This window comes from Trichosurus vulpecula, chromosome 4 (genome assembly GCF_011100635.1).
Source record: "Trichosurus vulpecula isolate mTriVul1 chromosome 4, mTriVul1.pri, whole genome shotgun sequence".
Taxonomy (NCBI): Eukaryota; Metazoa; Chordata; class Mammalia; order Diprotodontia; family Phalangeridae; genus Trichosurus; species Trichosurus vulpecula.
Genome location: NC_050576.1, coordinates 294,004,220 through 294,024,017, shown reverse-complemented (window position 1 = coordinate 294,024,017; position 19,798 = coordinate 294,004,220). Strand labels below are relative to the sequence as shown.

Below are 19,798 nucleotides of genomic sequence, written 5' to 3'. Positions count from 1 at the left end.
CTACTCTTACAGTACAAAGAATTTGTTCACATAAAGGAAACTTATTTTGAATACATTTAAGACTTGAAAGCAACCCTTCCCACCTTTCCTCTCTAAAAATGAATTCTTTCCCTGAAGTGTAGTTTTGGAAAGGACTCCATCTCAGAATTTTTACAGTTGCATGCTGTGGCTTGCCATATTCAAATCTATCCCTAGTGTCAAGTAACGTTTGATATAGTTATGTTGGCCCAAACATAGAAAAAATATTGAGAGGACCTGCTTTTTGCTTCTCAGAGATAAAATTCCTCTTAAAAAATTCAGAGAGTCCCTTTCACAGTGGTTATATTTCTGTTGTCCATTTCTCTCACTCAGATCCCTTCAGCTCCTGTACCTTTTATATAAAACTCAGTGCTGCCCATTATTTAGCTTCCTGGCTCTGCTTTCGAGAATCTCTAAAGTAAATTTACATTTGATTTTTATGCATGTCCCAAACTCTGTGTAGCTCAGTTGTTTGGAACAGTTTTTGTGTCTCAACAATGAATAGAAGTTCGCAGCTCCCCTGGCTCAAAGTCATGTTTTCAGCCCAGGTACTATTAGTTGTCTAGTATCTCTGATTTTAAAAATTGCCACTCTTTAAAGGAGTAATCTTCAAAGTGCTCCCCTTCCACACTGAGGCCTTATTGCTTTAAGAACTTACTTCGCCTTTCCTAATTGAAATTTTTCACAAGGTAAAAGGAACAGAGTTTTAAAGTATCTTTAATATGAAAAAGAAACATTTCCACTTATCCATTACCTAAATTTTAGATCGAAAAGGAAAAGAATTTTGGAGAAGGGAAATGAAGAGGACATTTTAAAAATAAAGTACTGCCCTTTTTTTCAGAACAGTTTTATAATATGTAATCATAGCAATAATATACTGTGATTACATCCATTATAATCTATGTCATAACTGCCTTGGTAATTAAATTGGAAGAAAGTTAAGTGAAGGTAAGTTGATTAACAGGTGGGGGGGGGGCTTATGGGGGGAACTGTTAAATAATGGATGGGGATATAATGGGAAGTTTATTCGTGTTCTTTTTTTTTTTTTTTTTTTAAGGCAGGGGAAAAATACCAGTCAAAAAGGGAATAGGGAACTGTTAGAAGACTGATTGACCAAGGAGGGAAAAATAACAGAGAACTTATTATACCTTATGTCTTTGTAGACCTTTATACTTTGCAATGTGTTGTCACATCCCCCGTTCTTTCAGCCCAACTAGGTTAGGTGACTTGCTCAGAGTTATACAAGTATTAAGTGTCAGAGGCAGGATTTGTACCCACATCCTCTTGGCTCCAAAGTTAGTAGATTTAGAACTAGAAAAGACCTTAGAGCCATCAGTCTAACCGCTTCATTTTAGAAACTGAAACTCAGAGAGGTTTAAGGACACACAGCTAGTAAAGTGTCTGATACAGGGTTAAAACTTTGCCTCTCATGTAGAGTTGGAAAGGGGCAGGGGCACTGGCATAAGGGCTACTCACTGAGACTGGGCAAAAGAATGTTTGTCTATTTGAGCCCGTAGTCACAGAAGTGAAGGCTTATTATGACCCCAGCACCTCTGTGATCAACCAGTTGTAGGGTGAGAGATGGGGCATATCCTATTTACCCTGCAACAGCCAGTCAGTCTTGTGTCCAACATAATATGGCTACACATTGTCATCCAATACTTCCTTATTCCCTCCTCTCCCATCACTGGCAGTTAAAACTTAACCACTATCCAGGCAGCTTAATTCCCTATCTGTATACTGTCTCCCCCTCACCCCACCCCCCTTTAAAAAAAATTTCTCCTTTTAAAGTTTTATAATATACATAAATATAAACATATAATACTTGTATATAATTTATGCATAAATAAATATTCATATTAGTGCTGCATATTCAAATTTTTTTACTGATGAGATAGATGACCAAAAAACTCGGAAACCACTTATTTAGAGATTTGTCTTAAAGCTTGAAGTTAGGTAGAAGTCCTAAGTATTTCCCTTGTAAGAAACAAATCAATATCAGTAATCTATATATATTGTCTCTGCTGTTTGGTTAAATTTTAATCCTATCTTAAAAGTGGTGTTGTCTGATATTCGTTTTGTGACTTCTGTCCCTTAGGAAGAAGGACTTCAGAGGATCATTTAAGATTAGTAGTTTAGTTTATCCCTCCCAAAACCCTCTTATTTTGTATTTATGCTGGGTGTGGGTGTGGGTATTATATACACCTGTTTTCTTCTCCAATAGAATGTAAGCTCAATGAGAGGAGACTTTATTTTTGTTTTTGCCTTTCAGTGCCTAACATGATGGCTGACACATAGTAGATACTTAACAAATGCTTGTTGATTAATTTATTGGTTAATATTTAGCCTCTCGAGGTCTTCAGTGTTGATTTCTAAAGAATATCTTCGCAATTTTCCCAAAAAACATTGTTTTACATTGCTACTCTAGTCATTTTTTGACATATAGTAACAAATTATTTTGGTTTTTTCATTGAATCGATTAAGTGCTTAATTTTATGAAGTAATGCTATAAAGTTGAATCACCATAGCAGCACTTTTCAGTATCACTACAGCTTTATAAAATATTTACCTTAGAAGAGCCCAGTGAGATAGCTAGTACAAGTATTTTTTCTCTGTTATAGTAATAACAATAAAGATAGTGACACACCTACGTATACCTTTAAAGGTCTTGTATACTTACTACAGATGAATAGTTATCTTAGTTTTCTTTTTGAATAACATAGATGTGATTACATTATTTTCCATCAGATAAGTGATAGTTAATAATTACATTAACAATGAAATAATGAGTATGGATTGACACCTTTGTGAGAACTGTTCCATATGTGATTCAGAAGTGATAGAATGTTTCTTTTGACATCTCATTTGCTGGGATAAGGTTTTAGTTACAATAAATATTTGGTGTTTTTTGGTTTTTGCTTTGTTTGTAAATACATGTATATTGTAGTCTTTTATGGCTCTTATTTTTATTTGTAACAGTAAAATTCTTTGGGTTTTAGTTGCCATTACCCAGGGAGGAGCAATACAGTTGGCTAACAATGGCACAGACGGGGTACAGGGCCTGCAGACATTAACTATGACAAATGCAGCTGCCACTCAGGCCAGCACTACCATCCTGCAGTATGCTCAGACCACTGATGGGCAACAGATCCTCGTACCTAGCAACCAAGTTGTTGTTCAAGGTAAGAGAATTTTTCAATGTGTTGGGATTATTCCAGAAGATTGTAACTTGACAAACTATAGCAGCAAAAGTAAGTACAGTGTAAATCACTGTTGGAAAGAATGCTCCAAGTTTAAACATTTATTTTTATTCATTATAGAGACTATAATATTCTTTCTAAAATGTTTCAACATTTCTATTGGACCAGGATATCATGGCACAGAAAACAAATATTTCCAGGCTTTAAAATGTGGTCTTGCTTTCTTACTGTTTGAGCATATTCAGGGATGAGATGTCATGTTATATCATGTCATGAAATGTTCACTGAATGAAATTACCTTCCCCTTGATTTGCTGTGTGACTTAGGCAAGTTGTCCTTCTATTCTGTGTATCACCTTCCATTGTAAAATGAGGAAGTTGAACTAGATGATTTTTAAGGTTTCTTTCTGCCTTAAAATTTTCTTATTTTTCCCTGAAAGGATTTTACCACCTCTTCTGTTTAATTAATGTTCAGGAATTGCTTCCTAAAAAATACTTTTTTAAACTGAAAAATCTTATACATTTGTGCCAAGATTATGGTAAAAGTATGAGTTTCGTTTCCATGATTCTCTAATGGTAATATTTAACTTTGTTCATTTTGAGGACGAATGTAGTTTCATCACGAGGAAATTGCATTCTATGAACTTCAGGTTTGAAAAAAGCCTGTTTCTCTCTATTTTGGTTCTAGAATTCTTATAAAGAAAAATTGGTTGTTTTGTTTTTGTTTTTTAGCCATATGGGTCTTTCAAGAATACTAATTCATGCCACACTGAAAATATAAATAATGGACAATAGATTTTAGATTTAATTTGTCATTTTAAAAGTAGAGTTTATAAGTTAGAATAATAGATACTAGATCTATCACTTATTTCCTTAAAAATGTTCCATTGCAGATATAATCCTTTAATCCTCATGTCAGGCAGTAACTATTTTACCTTTTCAACTTGGATATTTTCCTTTTGAATAATCCTCAAAAATCACATACATATTTTTTTAATTTACTTAAAGAGCCTAGGAGGTTTACAGAACATATCCTGTTACTAAAAAGAATAACGTTTTGAAAAACAATATACTGCATATTAATGGGAATAAAACACCTTTTCACTTTACATGCAGGTACTCAAAAAATGTAAAGCAGGATGTCAGTGAATTTGAATTCTGAACGTCAGTTTGAAGATGGTAACATGTCTTAGTATATAAATCTTAACTTTTCTCCCCCAAACTACACATTTTAATTGGTACTGATAAGGTGGTGGTAGGTCTGGGAGCAAATATGAATAATTTATGAAAACTTCGGAATTCTTTGAAATTTCTTTAAATTTCTTTTCTTTGGGAGTATAGATACTGAGCCTAGTTGGAAAGAATATTGGTTGTGTTTCTTTCCATAGTCACTGGATATTTTGGTTAGTAAAACCCAACTTGAATTTATTTACCAATTAAAACAGTGTCTGCGTGAATAATTTAGTTGTCTCAAAACAACGATACTTTTTGGTAGTGTAAGTTTTGTTTCATTTTAAAAATTGTAACAGTTGACCATAATGCTTTAGTTTGCTACGTTTGAAAAGTCTTGGTTGTTTTTATATCCTGTCAAGAGATTCTGCTTGAAATATTAAAATATGAATTTACCTATATCAAAAGAAGGCATTGAGGACAATACTCACTGTCTCAGAAGATCATCCAAGCTATTTCCTACTTACCTTTTAGATCTAAAGTTGGTAAACCTGTTAACTCAATAGAACTGTCCTTCAGTGAAAGAAAAATGATAATACATAGCAGTACAGGTCAGCTCCTTTTCCATTCAAGTGGCTTTACTCATTGATACATTAAATTAGGAATTAGTTTCCATTGATGACCCAAACAATGCCAGAGTCCTCTAATCCTCTGATCCCATTTTTGTCCTTTGTCATGTTTATAGTGATGCTAGTTTAACAGTTGAATATTGCAGTGCCTTAAAGTCTCATGCCTTACATCCCAATTTTTTTATTTCTTTTCAGCTGCCTCTGGAGATGTACAAACGTACCAGATTCGAACAGCACCCACCAGTACCATTGCACCTGGTGTTGTGATGGCATCATCCCCGGCACTTCCCACCCAACCTGCAGAAGAGGCAGCACGAAAGAGAGAAGTTCGTCTAATGAAGAATAGGTATGTATAATGCATTAACTTAGATTTAGTTGAAAACCAGTTAAATCTTAAATGTGCTATCCTTTGTGAATGATGATGCACACTGTGTCTTTTTGGAAATATATGCTTAGCTGTTTAACTCACTTCTTTCTGCCTGTCCTCACTTGTGACCAACAGCATGGATTTTTTAGATAACTTTCTTTGCATGCAGTGTACATGCAGAGTTTTCATTTTTCTATAGGTACTGTTCGAGGAATCGGATGTATAGACTTTATCTCATTAGCACTATGCTCTAACCAGATGGACTAACTGAAAGTCTTTTCTTTTTAAAAATTGGAAGACATCAAGGTGATTTGTGTGTTTTGTTTTCCCTGCTAAATGTATTAACTTTACAGATATATCACTTTATGACTGGCATATAGATACAAGGTCTTATACCATGATCATTTTACCATCATTGATGCTAATTCAAGTAACAACGCTGGTTCTATGCATGTACAATGTCTAATCCCTATTTGTATGATCCTGAGGCATATAATGAGATGCATATCACAACCCCTTGGTCCATGCTTTCTTATTCTGTGCTCGTATCTTTAAAAAAAATCCTCCTGAGGAATGCCATCCAGCGTCCTAGGTAGTCCCTTCTGATTCTCTTAATATCCTTGGGGTTCCGGTTACATCACTCGGGCTTTCCCTCCATCTGTTGATTGTTGTTCTTGCCGTAAGACCACAGTATAAGCTGGACACTTATTTCTCAGACGTACGTACTCTTTTTTTAATGTTCGTTTTGCTGCTTCTTGTTGTTCTTTGGCAGTGTGCTCAAATTCCATTTATACCTGTTTGCGTCTTTGCATTACTCTGTGTTATTTTTAAGTTGGATGTTTTTGAGATTACAATATCCCATAATTCACAACCAGGTATTAGTAATAGTACCTTACATAGTGCTTAAAAGTTTACAGAGTTTATAATCACAGTAACCCTATCAGATAGACTATACAGATATTACTATACCATCTTACAGATGAATAAAACTTAGGTCAGAGAGTGCCCTGCCTGTGTTTAAAGCTAGCAAATATTGGAGGTGGCATTTGAACTGAGTCCTTTGACTCCAAATCGAGTTCTCTTTCCTCTGCAACACAGTGTCACCGGGGGAATTTTGGCATTGAAGAGATGGGCTTTTATAGCAACAGAGAGTTCAAGATCTTTGAAAACATTTTGCAGTTTCCCATTTGTTATCCAGCCCTGTGCCCTCCTACCATGTTCTGGAGATAGGAGACCTCTATACTTGCATTGTATAGAACATTGCTATATAATAACTGAACACATTATACATCTAGAGTGTCTGTCCAAGATGAATACATTGATGAACTAACTCAACGAATCCCCACTCTCTAGTCTGGGTAATACATATACTATTTTCATTCACTTTGATTTAACCATCCACAGTGGAAGAATAATGTCTTTTGGTGGCTTTTACTCTGGATTTCACTGAAGAACCTTATGAATCTCACGCCATACTACAGGCTCATTTTCTCTTCACTGCTTTTCATCATTTTGTGAGGTGTAATACTCATGATATTTTCAGCCTTGTCCGTAGTGATTTGCCGCTATTGCCTTTCTCCTTGGCAAGGAAAGCAAATATTTGCTGACTGTGACAGTTATGACATTGAATAACTCTCCTGGATACACGAATCATTTCTGGAATTACCCATTCTCCACAATCTTTCTTTTTGATTGTTAGAAATTATAAGTTGTTTTTCCTAGAAAGAGGGTAAGTGATTTTATTTCCCTTTTTGTCTCTTCTCTACTTAGCAGTGATAAAATTTGTATCATCTGAAAAGTCCTTTGTCTAGCCTTCAAGATTTCTAAATTGTCCATTTTCAGGGCCGTACTCAGTTCTGACTCGTTGGCCTTTTCATTGCACTTGAGAGAAGGATTTTTTCCTTGATCTATAAATCTCCTAATATGGGTCTAACCAAGATCGAGACTGCAGTGTGTTACACTGAATTATACTTCAGCCACTCAACAAGCCATCCCACTCTTTCATTGAGGATCATCCTACATTAAAATTGAGTAGGGTGGCATTTGTGGGGGAATCTCATAACTATTAAAATCTAACAAAATGACCAGCCTACATGGAAGAAACATAAAGGAAAAAGGACTTTTATATACCTGCTCTGCTTCTAGTTTTGGATAGGGAGAGGCAGGCCATGGAAGCCAGGAGCCCTCATCACCCCAGAAGTCAAGGTTAACGTGAAAGAAATGATACTTAAGGCCTGAGCCAAGCTTCATCTTACCATTTGCATTCTGAAAATTGTTTTGGTAAACTCGGACATGCCTAGGCCTGACGCATAGTAGGCACTTAGACTAAATGTCTCTTAATTCCTTCTGTAGTATTGCTGGCATTGTCCCCTCCAGCCCTGCAACTCCGACAAGGCATACTCGGCAAACAGTAGAATTGTCAGCAAGGGGACCTCCCAGGCAGGTCTGGACAGCTGAGAATCATGGTTGAGGACGTGCCAGCAGCTCCAACCCTAATCATCTTTCCTTGTACCTTTTCATCCCTGTTATTGCCTTTTTACCAGGATCCCAGACCATAGGTCTTTCCCTTCTATTCATTGACTTTACCCCTCCCATTCTACTAGTACTCTGTCTCCTTTCCTGTCTGTTCCACGTATGTTTGGATTGAAAAGGAGGACATTATTTTTTGCTCAATATTAACTCTCTTCTTAACAGACTACTGCTTCCTATCCTCCTACTCCTGTTTCCAGAGCTTCGGTTCTTATTTTCTAAGTCCCTGGAGCCTAATTACATTTTCTAACCTATGTCTTTCTTGCCCAGGTCATATCTGTGGCTGGAGAGGATTGTAGAACCAGCTTCAGGTTATTCAAAGTTAGGGGGTTTATGTATCAGAAGTCATAGTCATAGTGTTCTGTGGACTGTCATCTCTGCCCAAAGGGAATTTACCTATGCCTGGTGGTTTCTACTTACTATAGAATCTCCTGCATAAATCCACAGTGCTAATCTATGTGAAATCATCTACACTTCTCTGTGTCAAGTCAACAAGTATTTCTCTGCTTGCTTTATGCCAGGCATGTATTAAGCCTAAGCAAAAGGAAGAAAACCTTTCCTTTCCTTAAGGAATTTGCATTCTAATGGGGAAGGATAGTACAAAAAGAAGCTGAAAATATTGGAAGAGGTGGACAGGAGGGGCTGGGGAGACCCACAGAGGAAACATGGTGAAAAAAAGAAGTCTGAAGCATCAAGAGTAGAACCCAGAGCAATGAACGTGGTAGGCCTGGTACTTTTCTCTAAAATGGAGGTTTGGGGAGGAGGAAACAACCAGAGGAAAGGGCCACCAACACAGTGGGACCTGTCTCCCAGTGTGAGATGGCAGGTCAAACATGGTCGCAAAGGAATTCTGGAAAGGCAGGAGCAGGGCTCAGAAGGGAATAAAGGAATGAACCTGACTGACCTGTATCCCTTCCTTAAAATAGAGGTGCCTAGCAGGAAATGACCAATCAGAGGAAGGGACTACAGGGTCAGGAATCTCCCACAGTGAGAAGGCTACAGAAATGGAGGGGTCTCCCACAATAAGGAAGCATAATGGAGAGGCAGCTTCCATGTGCTTTTGATATATTTTCAATTCAATAGATGTTTTTTAAGGGTCTCCTGTGTGCCAGAAACTATGCTAAGCACTGAGGATGCAAATAAGAAAAGGGAAAACAGTCATTGCCTTAAGAAGCTGACAATCTAACGGGGAGATAGCAGAGGGTGCTTAGCATGGTGGTGCCCTGCATGGGAGCATCTTGTTCACTGGAGTTGAAACCAAGCAGAGCTACAGATAGAGAGTAGAATGAGCTGCAAAATCCAGGTTCTGCCCTAGGCTGTAAAGGAAAACCTGAGCTAACCATACCTCCATGCTACAAACATGGAACAGTCTCGAAGTAGCTTTTGCTTAGGTTGTGCAAGGATGCTGTACTGAGGTTTTATTACAACTTCCATGTTTCTCATGGTTCATGTGGGATTTTTTTTCTCTTCTTTTTTTCTCTCACTTTTGGACTTTTAAGTTTCTCTCTTATAGTCTGGTTTTATTTGACTAGAATGAGGCAGTATTACGATTGCATCCACAAAATGACAGCCTTCCCCTGCCTGTTTAGATGCAGATCCACAATTGGAGTCTAAGGAAGAAATAGTACTTACCTTGTGGGGGGAGGATTCTGACATTTGTGAAAAGGGTAAAATCAGGTAACTTTTCTTCTCATCTCATCCCTTTATGGTAGCCTTCATCCTTCATAAATAAGTGACTCAGATTTTATTGCCTAAAGCCAGATAAAACCGAAGGGATGGGAGTAGTTGTGGGATAGCCGGTATGGACAGTGTGATCACTTTTGTTACATAATTCAAAAAAGAAATCCAGAACCCTTGGGATCACTTCACAGTTACCAGCTTTTTATCAGAGATAGTTGGTGTATTTTCCTACTCTGCTGTTTCTCCTCTAATTTCATCATTTACAAAAAGCTTCTTAGTATTTAAAATAGTTTATTTTGTCTTTTATTATCTATCCCTTATTTGGTTGAGCATTCTACCTATAGTCATAGTTGTAAAATAATTTATCTCTTTCTCTTCTCATCTTTGTATGCTTCTAGGAACATTTCTGTACAAATAACTAATTAGGGATTCATTAACGTTTTAGAGAGGTAGCTTGCAATAGCTTTTGGAGAGTTGAACTTGGAGTCATGAAGACCTGGCTTTAAGCTTCAGACACATACTGATGAGGCAGAAAATCCAGCCACTGATCACCACAGGATCTTTGGCCTTATCTGTCTCCAGCCTGAGCCAGTTCATATCTCCTAGGACAACCTGATCCATCCTTCTATCCCCACACCCTCCCAGCTCACCATATTAATACCAGATTTAGTTTAGCCACCCAGTCCACCACAGCCCACTGCAACTTGGAACTCCCAGACTCAAGAGACCCACCAGCCTCCCCAGTACCTTATATTATAAGTGTACACCACCTCATCCAGCCAAATTCTCTGTTTAACTTGGGAAATTATGCCTTACTGACCTGTTTTGTCATCTTATTTTTGAAGCACTTCTCACTCCATTTACTATATACAGGCTATGCTTCCTAAGGTTTTCTGGGGGGCAAGGAAGAGAGAAAGAAGAGAATTAGATTTGAAAGAAGACCCTTTTTGCCTGAGAACCCTCTGTCCTAGGGAATGGCAAGACAATTTAGTCCTAAAATAGTCTCCTTTTAAACTCTTTTTCAAATTTTATGTTATTCTCTCCCCCAAAATTGTCACCCCACACTCTTCATAAAACCATGAATGCAAAGCATTTTAGTCCATGTTTTATTCAAATAAAGATTGTTAGAACATCATACATTTTAACCATATAATAAAAATGTAACATGTAGCTGGGCCTGAAGTCAGGAAGACCTGAGTTCAAATTCAGCCTCAGACCTACCAGTTGTGTGACCTTGGGCAAGTCACTTAACATCTGTTTGCCTTAATCCATTGGAGAAGGAAATTTCAAACCACTCCAGTATCTTTGCCAAGAAAACCTCAGGGATAGCATGGTCCACAGAGTCATGAAAAGTCAGACACAACTAAACTGCAACAACAAATAACATGTAGCTATTAATAAAATCTTTTATGAGTATCATAGTTATAACAAAAAAATTGTAACTTCATTTTAATATGAAGAATAGGTTAATTTGTGGGCACAAAGTTTCTTAATGTGGCACTGACATTCCCCTTTATTTTTCCTTTATACTTTATTTTTTACATCACCTACATTTCCCACTGTCTTTCCTTAAAGTATACGCCTATCAAGGGTATGAACATTTTGGCCACTTTATATGCGTAATTCCAAATTTCTTTCCATAATGGTTGTACTAATTTACAGGTGAATAAACAGTGTATCAGTGTGTCTGTCTTCCTGCATCCCCCTCTAACAATTATCATATTTTTATCTGCCAGTCTACAAGACCAAGTCTGTTAAACATTCTTGTTCAGGGAGAATAAGACCAAAGTATATTATCTTACTGTGAGTTCCTTATACTTTCATATTTAAAAATATCTTAGCCTTTAAATAAAAATGAGAATTACTTTTGTAAACCAAGCAAGTGATTATTAATAAGTAGGTCTTTTATTTGCAGGGAGTGATGGGGGTTTTTAAATTGAGAAACATTAAAAAAATTTAAACTTTACTATTCATAGCTCCAACTTTTCACAGTTACTTTTATCTTTCTGGATCAGGGTATGAATTTGAGTATCTTGCATTGATTTATTTAGGCTATTCAGTTGTGTTTTTTGTGTTGTGTTTTTTTTTTTTTCCAAAAATATCTACCAAATAACTTGAGTTTCTTGAGGAGTTTGTTATAAAAGTGAAACACTTTATCTTTATTCTTAGCACTAAGAAAAATGTAAAAATGCTTTTCAGCTTTGGGCCCAGCTCATTGTTCATCCCTATTGTCTTATTTCTTGGACATGCTCTATTGAGTATCCATTCAGATGCTTATTGAAAACTAGGACATAAACAGTCTTCATCCATTTGGTCTGTGTAGATTGAGAGGCCAAACTCAGTGATTAAACATCTCTTCTAGGAAGGCTCTGCATTGTCTTGAGACTTGTTGCACTCAGCATAATGTCATCAGCAAACAGGAACCTAGAGGACTCACCATCCATAGGAATCTTTTCTATTGTTACATCTACTAAGGAATCTTAGATGCCCTTGACATATGGATGGGAGACACTTTGCTGTAAAAGAGCCCATGAAGAGGTGTTTTGTTCTACTCAAATGCTTTTTCGTAATCAAAAAATTAAGCAAAAATGGGATCTTATTCTCTGCATCTTTCAGTCACTTGTGAATAGCAAAGATGTGTATTGTTGAATATTGTTTGCAAAAGCTTGCTTGTTTCCTATTAAATACCCTCACTGAGGATATCCTCCATTTGTGGATAGCACACCCTTCTCAAGCTTCCTGTGACAGCAAAGGACCATTTTTTCCAATACAGATATTTTATTGGTGATGGTGAATGGCAGTGAGATTTGAAACACCACTCACTGCCTCTGAAGAGCTCAGCATCACAGAGAGACTAATGGAAATGGAGGCATGATGGGTGTGAGCAGACTGCAACATATTACTAAGGAGAAACTGAAGAACCATAGTAAAGGGTGTCATCAAAGAGACAGAAAGAGAAAATTAGTTGATCATATAGTGAACAGAGGAATCACAGGTAAACAGCCAGGATGCTCCACAGATAATATCATGATGTTGGGACAAAGTGAGGAACATGTCACCCATGTTGTGTGAACCTCCAGTCCAACACAACTGGGGAGGATGTGGATAAGGATGGGCAGAAATAGATGAGTTGGGATTTACATCATTGGAGGGAACTCCAAAACTGATTAGATTCCAGATCAGTTTGAGTATAAACATGGCAATTTTTCTTTTAGTTCAGAAACCTTTGAAATATAATGGTGGCACAAGACAGCTAGTGTATTTCATAGCAATGTGGAGGCACCCTCTCCTTTGCCCCCATATTGTCACACAAAATTTTGTGAAGAACTTCGCTTTTAATGAAACTTTTTGTGACTTTTGCAACTAGTAGAAAAACTGTATGTAGTGCTTCACTTATATAAAGATGGGGGGATGCGGTTAGTGGACTCAAGCTCAGCAGGATTAGGTAGCCCTCTTTCTCCCCCATCCCCCCAAAAAATTGTGCAGTCTTGGCCTGCATTAAGAGGAGCGTAGTTTCTAGGAATAAGAATGTGACAAGCCCACTGTACTCTGCCCTAGTCAGACCTGATTTGAAATAACTGTTTTCAGTTTGGGGTACTACAGTTAAAGGAGGACTATAGAAAAAATACATTTTAAGGAGAATGTAGAAAAACTTGTATCTAGAGTATCTAGAGGCGGGCATCCAAGATGGTGAAATGCCATGAATCTAAACCTGAACATGTTTATCCTGAAGAAGAGAAGCCTGGGAGGAGAAGGGGGGTCTTGCTAGCTGCCTAAAAGTAATTGAAGAGCTACACGTGGGGAGAGAATACAGGGAGGCCTTAGACTGACAATTAGAACTGTCCACAAGTAGAATGAATTTCCTCAGGAGATAATGGGCTCTGCTTCCTTGAAAATCCTCAAGCAGAGGCAGCATGACAGCTTTTCCTGAGGTCCCTTCCGACTTCTAAATTCTCTGATTTTAAGCACATGTTAAAACTTCACTTTGTTCTGACATGAATTAAGTTCCATTAATACAGTGCCATACAATTCTCCCATGTTATATATAATTTTCTTTTTTTCTTTTTTGAAAATTCAGTTACATTGAAAATTCCTTTTGATATGCATTACTATTAATGGGTTTGCAAAGTAAAAAAGTCTTCACTGAGTTTCAGTAATAAACACTCTATATAAAACCAAGTAAGCATCTTAATTTCACTGCAGCTACTGCTTTATCTCTTGTTTTGGAAAATAACCAAGATTTTGATTTCTCAATTAATTGATGAAAAAGGTCTTCCAACATGAGAGTAATTTTCCTTCCCACTATATTATATGCACTTGGCACTAACGGAAGCTACATTGCATGATTCACCAAGTAGCTTCGTTCATCAACCATATTAGCAGCTGGACACAGCAACATTTCTGTCACCAAATTTGGCTTTTTCCACTTAAAAATTCTGTATGAACAACCTTATGTTATATAAGCAATCTTTTTCATTGTCACAGATGTGGTTTGTTTTTTTTAAAGGCTTGTTTTTGCAAATTAAAAGATCTAATTTTCTCTGGAAAGATTCTTGTATTGCCAGCATGTTCTGCATGTACACTTTGATCAGTTAACAGAAACTTACTGTGTATCAGGCATTATGTTATGGGTGGGAATATAAAGAAATACAAGGAAACAAAAATAGTACATGCTCTGAAGGAGCATACATTTTAAAGGAGGAGACATGTGATTATCCAGGTGAATTCAAGCTATAGAATCAGTGAAAGTAATCTGAAAGGGGAGGGCATGTGAGGTTGTAAGGAAAGGCCTCCTGCAGAAGGTAGGATTTGAGCGGAGTCTGAAAGGAAGCTGGGGAAAGCAGGAGGCAGAGGTGAAGGGGCAGCAATTTTCAGGCATTGGGAACTGCCGGCACAGTGGCACAGGTCAGGAAGTGAAGTGTCACGTATGTTCAGGGAACTACAGTTAGGCCAGTGCAGCTGAAGGCTGCAAAGGTAGGTAGGGATCAGATTCTGAAGAGCATTAAATGCCAGAGCAGCATGGTGGGGCCATTTCACAGCTTTCCCACCAGCCTATTGGTACCTATCTCGCCGTTGCCCCCCAGCACTGATTCTTACTATGTGTTGGCCTCTTTGTCAGTTGGCTAGCCATAAGGTGAAACTTCAGTCAGGTTGGTTTGCTTTTCTTTCATTAAGGATTTTAAGCAGTCTTTCCAAGGGTTGGTCATAGCTTACCATTCTTTCAAAACTGTATCCTTTGACCATTTAGCCATCTTCTCTTAGTTTTTTGTATTTTTGGTAATTCTCAGTATATCTTTAAGCAATTAACTAATGTCTTTTGTTAAGGGCCAAGCACTAGGTGAAGCTCTGGGGATACAAATGAAAAAGCAAACAGCCCCACTTCTTTTCTTTTTTTTTTTTTTCTTTTTTTTTTTGCAAAGTAATTGTGGTTAAGTGACTTGCCCAGGCTCATACAGCAAGTGTCAGGTGTCTTGAGTTTGGATTTGAACTCTGGTCCTCCTGACTCTGGGGTTGGTGCTTGATCCACTGCTCCACCTAGCTGCCTGCAAAAGAAAGAAAAAGCCCAGTTCAGGGACAAGGCAATTAAAGCTGTGGTTCCTAGATTGTGTAGAAATCTGTAGGGGTCAATTCACCCCTTTGTGGAGGTGAAAGGTCCACAGTTGTTACACATTGCACATGTTTTGGGACTTACTCAACAGTGATTAGTTGAACAGATTTTTTTTTTCCTCTAAAAAAATTTGTCATATTGGATGGCTTTCTCGGAGTTTGAGGAAGAAGGGCTACATGGGCACCTAGAGTGATGTAAAAAGCAGAAAGTATTAATACAAACTTGTTTAAGAAAGAAGAGAATTCTTTGAGGGGAAACTACCTAGTTCTCATACCATTCCTAATGCAGTATTGCCTAAAGCTACCTTCTATCCCAAATCTCAAATTTCTGTTGCATATATTTATGTTGTCTCCTCCAATGGAATGTAAGCTCCTTCAGGACAGGGATGGTTTCATTTTTGTCTTTGTGTATCTGGCATATTTCTTGGCACTTAGTAAATGTTAATTGACTAGTACAGAAACCATAGCTATTTAGCAAGAAACATTTACCTCTTAGTTTCCTGTTGTGTAAAAATGAGGAAATTAGGCTAAATGAACTTTTATGATCCTGACTAGCTCATGCGCCTCTGATTCTGTGGGGAAAGAATCGTTTTCTCCCTCGTATGGCTGCTTAAACTAGTTGGAGGGGAGCGGAATGTACTTATGTACTTGTATAAGTGTACCTTCTTTCTGGGCTGTGAATTTTCTTGTGGGGAAGAGAGTAGAAGACAGACAGAATGGCCAAGATGAGACTTGGCTTATGTGGGAATTTTTTTTTTAACACATTGATAAGTTTTTTCATACACATTTCCAGTTTTGTCCTCCCAATCACCCTTGTTCCTAACATTGGAAATCATTCTTGATTCTTCTCTGCATCCAGTCAGTCGCTACATTTTGCCCATTCTGCTTCCTTTGCATCTCACATTCCCTCCATTGAGAGCCAAGTCTCACCCAAACTCTTGGAACAGTCAGCCAGATTGGCCACTTGCTGTTTCTCTGACCTTGGCATTCTGTCATCCCTCCCTGCCTTTTCACCCGCTCTCTACTTTCTTGCTTCTGTAGCTTAGAATCCTCAGTTTGCATCAAGGACATCTCAGGTACCACCTCTTAAAGGAAGCATTTCCTGTCCCCCTAGTCGTTACACATTTTCCTTTTTCTTATTATCACCCGTTTTTATTTATTTGGAGCCAGGGACTGTTTCTCATCTTGCTTTTTTTATGCTTAGCACTATGGGAAGGCTTTTGATAAATGCTAAGTTAGTTGCATATTGGCCTGTCAGGAAATAACATTTAATGTATTAAAATTGCTTTATTAGACAACCAATTTTGTTGCATGCACATATATATATAATCTGTTACGTGAGACAATAGCTCTGCTGTTATTTATCTATACTTAACTATGCAAATAAAGTATTGCATAATGGTGGGGAAATAAATTAAAATTAAGACTTGGAAAATTCAATAAAGCTCCAACTTTTCAGTTATCTGCATCATAGTATATCCACAAACAAGTATTTCTGTCAACTTGTGAAAATCACCACTGGATTTTATTTAATTTCTTTGTTGACATCCTTGAAAAAAGATACCTTAATTTTGTAGCTAAAGTTATTTCATTTGGTGAGTAAACTGCAAATGAAGGATATGTGTTATCTGATGCTAATTACAAAATTATAAAGTAATAAATTGTATGGGGGCAGGAGGAATGTTGAGAGCGAACTTTATCTCAGCCTCTGAAATCTGATTGTCCTAAAAGCTGAGCATCTAATTTTGACTTATGATGGGAGTTCTATCCCTGAAAAGATAGAAGAGAAGCACTAAGGGGAGCTGCTTCTTCAGAATTAATTTTGACTCTGCTCATTCAGACTAACTCGGAAGAACTAGTTATTATTAAGTATTATGAAAATGACATGAAGTTGGGGAAAAGTAACCATCTTATCTTGGAATTTGTAATAGCTAAGGAAAGGACTTTGAAACATAAACATGTACCCTAGGTTTTTGAAAAATCAGATTGTTAAAAAAAAAAATGGATAATAGTTGTATTCCAGTTCCATGGGCAGAGATTCTAAAAAAGAAAGTGGATTGAAAGATGGGAAGATCTTTTAAATAAAATGTAATTCTGACTATACAATTGCTGATGATCCCAAGAGAAAGGCTGCTGAAGAAACCAATCAAGTAGTAGTATAGGCAGGGCATTCAATGAGTTCAAACTTTAGAAGAAATTATGCAAAAGATAGGAGGAAAAGTTAGAAAATATGTTATAGTAGTGTTGGGAAGAATAAAGGCCAGAATGAACTAAAGCTATTTTTTTAGCGTTAAAGAGGACAACAAGGAATGTTTTTAAGTTATGTTTGAAGCACAAAAATGAAAAAGGAATCTAAGGGCCACTGTTTCAGCAAGGTGGTTGTAATGCCAGTACTTGAACAAGAAAAGGTAGAACTATGTAGTTACAACTCTTCTTCTCAACCAAGGAATGTCTTCCAAATAAAAGAGCTTCCAAAAGATTATTCTGAGGAAGCTTCCAAATAAAATGGTTAAACTAAACATGTTTAAAAGAGTTGTAATTCAAGGAGATGACAAAGAGGTATTACGAGAAGAGGTCGCAACTTTAAATGAGTGGCTCCTTTCCCGATGAATTTCGTTCCAGGGTATCCCGAAAGAACTTACAATATGTATGATCCTGAAACCACTGATGGAAGTGCAAAGCTTAAAGGGGGATCAAATATGATTTTCAACAGGAAGTGATACATACAAACTGTTACAACAACCTAATTGGTTTCTCACCACTCCAATCCATCTGACACACTGATGACCAAGTAATTTTACTCAAGTAGGTCTAACCATATGACCACCTGTGCTCTGTAATTTAGCCAAACTTCCACAGGACATTGCACCTTCTGCTCCCATGCCTGGGATGCCTCTAACCCTCCTACCTCAGCCTGAATTTCTGTAAGATTCAGTACAGACACTCTCTTCCATGTGAAGCCTTTCCTGATCACTCTAATGGCTACCGTGTTTTTAACTACTTTTTGTACATTTGTATGTATTAGCTTTTTGCTGTATTTGTACCTGTTGTCTCCCCCATTAGAGTGTAAGCTAAGCTACTTGAGAGTAGAGATTGTTTTCATTCTTTGTCCTTGTGTCCATCCCTCCCCCCGCCACCAGCACCTAGCAAAGTTTCTGTCACATAGGAGGTACCTGTTTAGCATCTACTCTTCTCAATTGACTGATATTCTGAAAACAAGACTAGTAAACTTGATGTTGATTCTCACTGTAATTCTAGAAAAGATTATAACCATTTTAGGAAAGAGTTTATATGGTTACTTTAGAGCAATTCTTACAAACCTCATTTCCTTTTTTGATAAGGTTTTTAGATTTAGGTCATGGGAATGCTTAGACATGGTATATCTTGATAACAGCAATAATTCTGACAATATCATGAACTTCTTGGAGACAAGATTGAGAAATGTAATGAGTACTTGGATTGAACCTTTAAGAAACCTTTGTATTTCAAAAGTGGAGTTCGGTAGTCAGTCAGTGTCTTCTAGGCATGAGAGCCATGCCAGCCTATGCAGAGGCGTGGAGATAGGAGAATGGGATGAATGAACAGGGACCAGCTGGAATGTAGAGGGCAACTGAGGGAGAAGGATGCTGACTAAGCCTGCATGGGAATCTGGAGCTAGACTTTGAAGGACTTTAAAAGTCAGACAGGCAGAGTGTGTATTTTATCCTGGAAGCAGGAGTGCCATTGGAGCTTCTAGAACATGATCAGGCCTATGCTTTAGGAATTTCATTTTGACAACTGTCTTTTAAGATGAATTAGTAAAGGGAGAAACTGAATGTAGGGGAAATACTTCAAAAGCTCATCTTTATAAAATTCTTATTCTTCTTAAATAAAAATTTTTTGTTAATGGTTATTAAAGTTAGTACTTTAATAATAAAAATAGTGTCTCCATTTAACAAAAATAAATCTAAAGTCCCATGAATATTTTTTGGTACCTAATTTTTGGGGATACATAAGTATAAGATAGACCAGACTTGCAAGCCGTTTTTATATGGGGTGGGGCTGTTTCAGTTCATTAAAAGCTTACTACAAGCCAGCAGTTCTAAAACACAGGTGGACTTTTTAAAAAGTAAGAAATGGAGTAATCCATGCCCTTCGTGTAACTTTAGCAATAATAACTTTTTTCATGGGACTGCATTTTAAGAGAAATATTGACCGTCTTATGAAGAACAGGATGATGGGAGATCTGGGATCTGTGACATGAAAATAAATTACAGGAAAACTTGGAAAAGTTTAGACTGGAAAAGTAAAAGATGTTGGGGGCATCCAGTGCCTATATTCAAATGTTTGAAGGCCAGCCTTCTGAAAAATGTAATTAACAGCTATGGTGGCTGTAAACAGCAGAGGGATAAAGCAAAAAAGGATACAATTTTAATTTGTACACAGGAATTGGATTTGGTGAAGACAGAAACAGTACAGAGAGAAAAAACTTTAAAAGAGGCTTTGGGAGTAATATTTTATACTTTAATGTATTCACGTTCAATTCAAGCATTTACTAAGTGCTCTCTGTCTGGCGGGCACTGGACATTTTTTAAATGGTGCTTTAAGTTAAGGTTTATA

General features: G+C 37.3%; 1 protein-coding gene across 3 annotated transcripts in view; it reads left to right on the top strand.

Annotated features, from left to right (window-relative positions):
- The window catches only part of CREB1 (cAMP responsive element binding protein 1), a 71,452-nt gene that overhangs the window by 49,543 nt on the left and 2,111 nt on the right, over window positions 1-19,798 (top strand). Inside the window, exons 1-3 of one of the 3 annotated variants that reach the window (XM_036757887.1) lie at window positions 3,166-3,200; window positions 4,334-4,396; window positions 5,212-5,362. In XM_036757887.1, coding sequence (XP_036613782.1) covers window positions 4,357-4,396; window positions 5,212-5,362 — 191 coding nt within the window. In that variant the 5' untranslated portion in view covers window positions 3,166-3,200; window positions 4,334-4,356. Of the gene's footprint in view, window positions 1-3,017; window positions 3,201-4,333; window positions 4,403-5,211; window positions 5,363-19,798 lie in introns of those variants that run through there. The other 2 variants (XM_036757885.1, XM_036757886.1) reach the window with 2 other exon arrangements.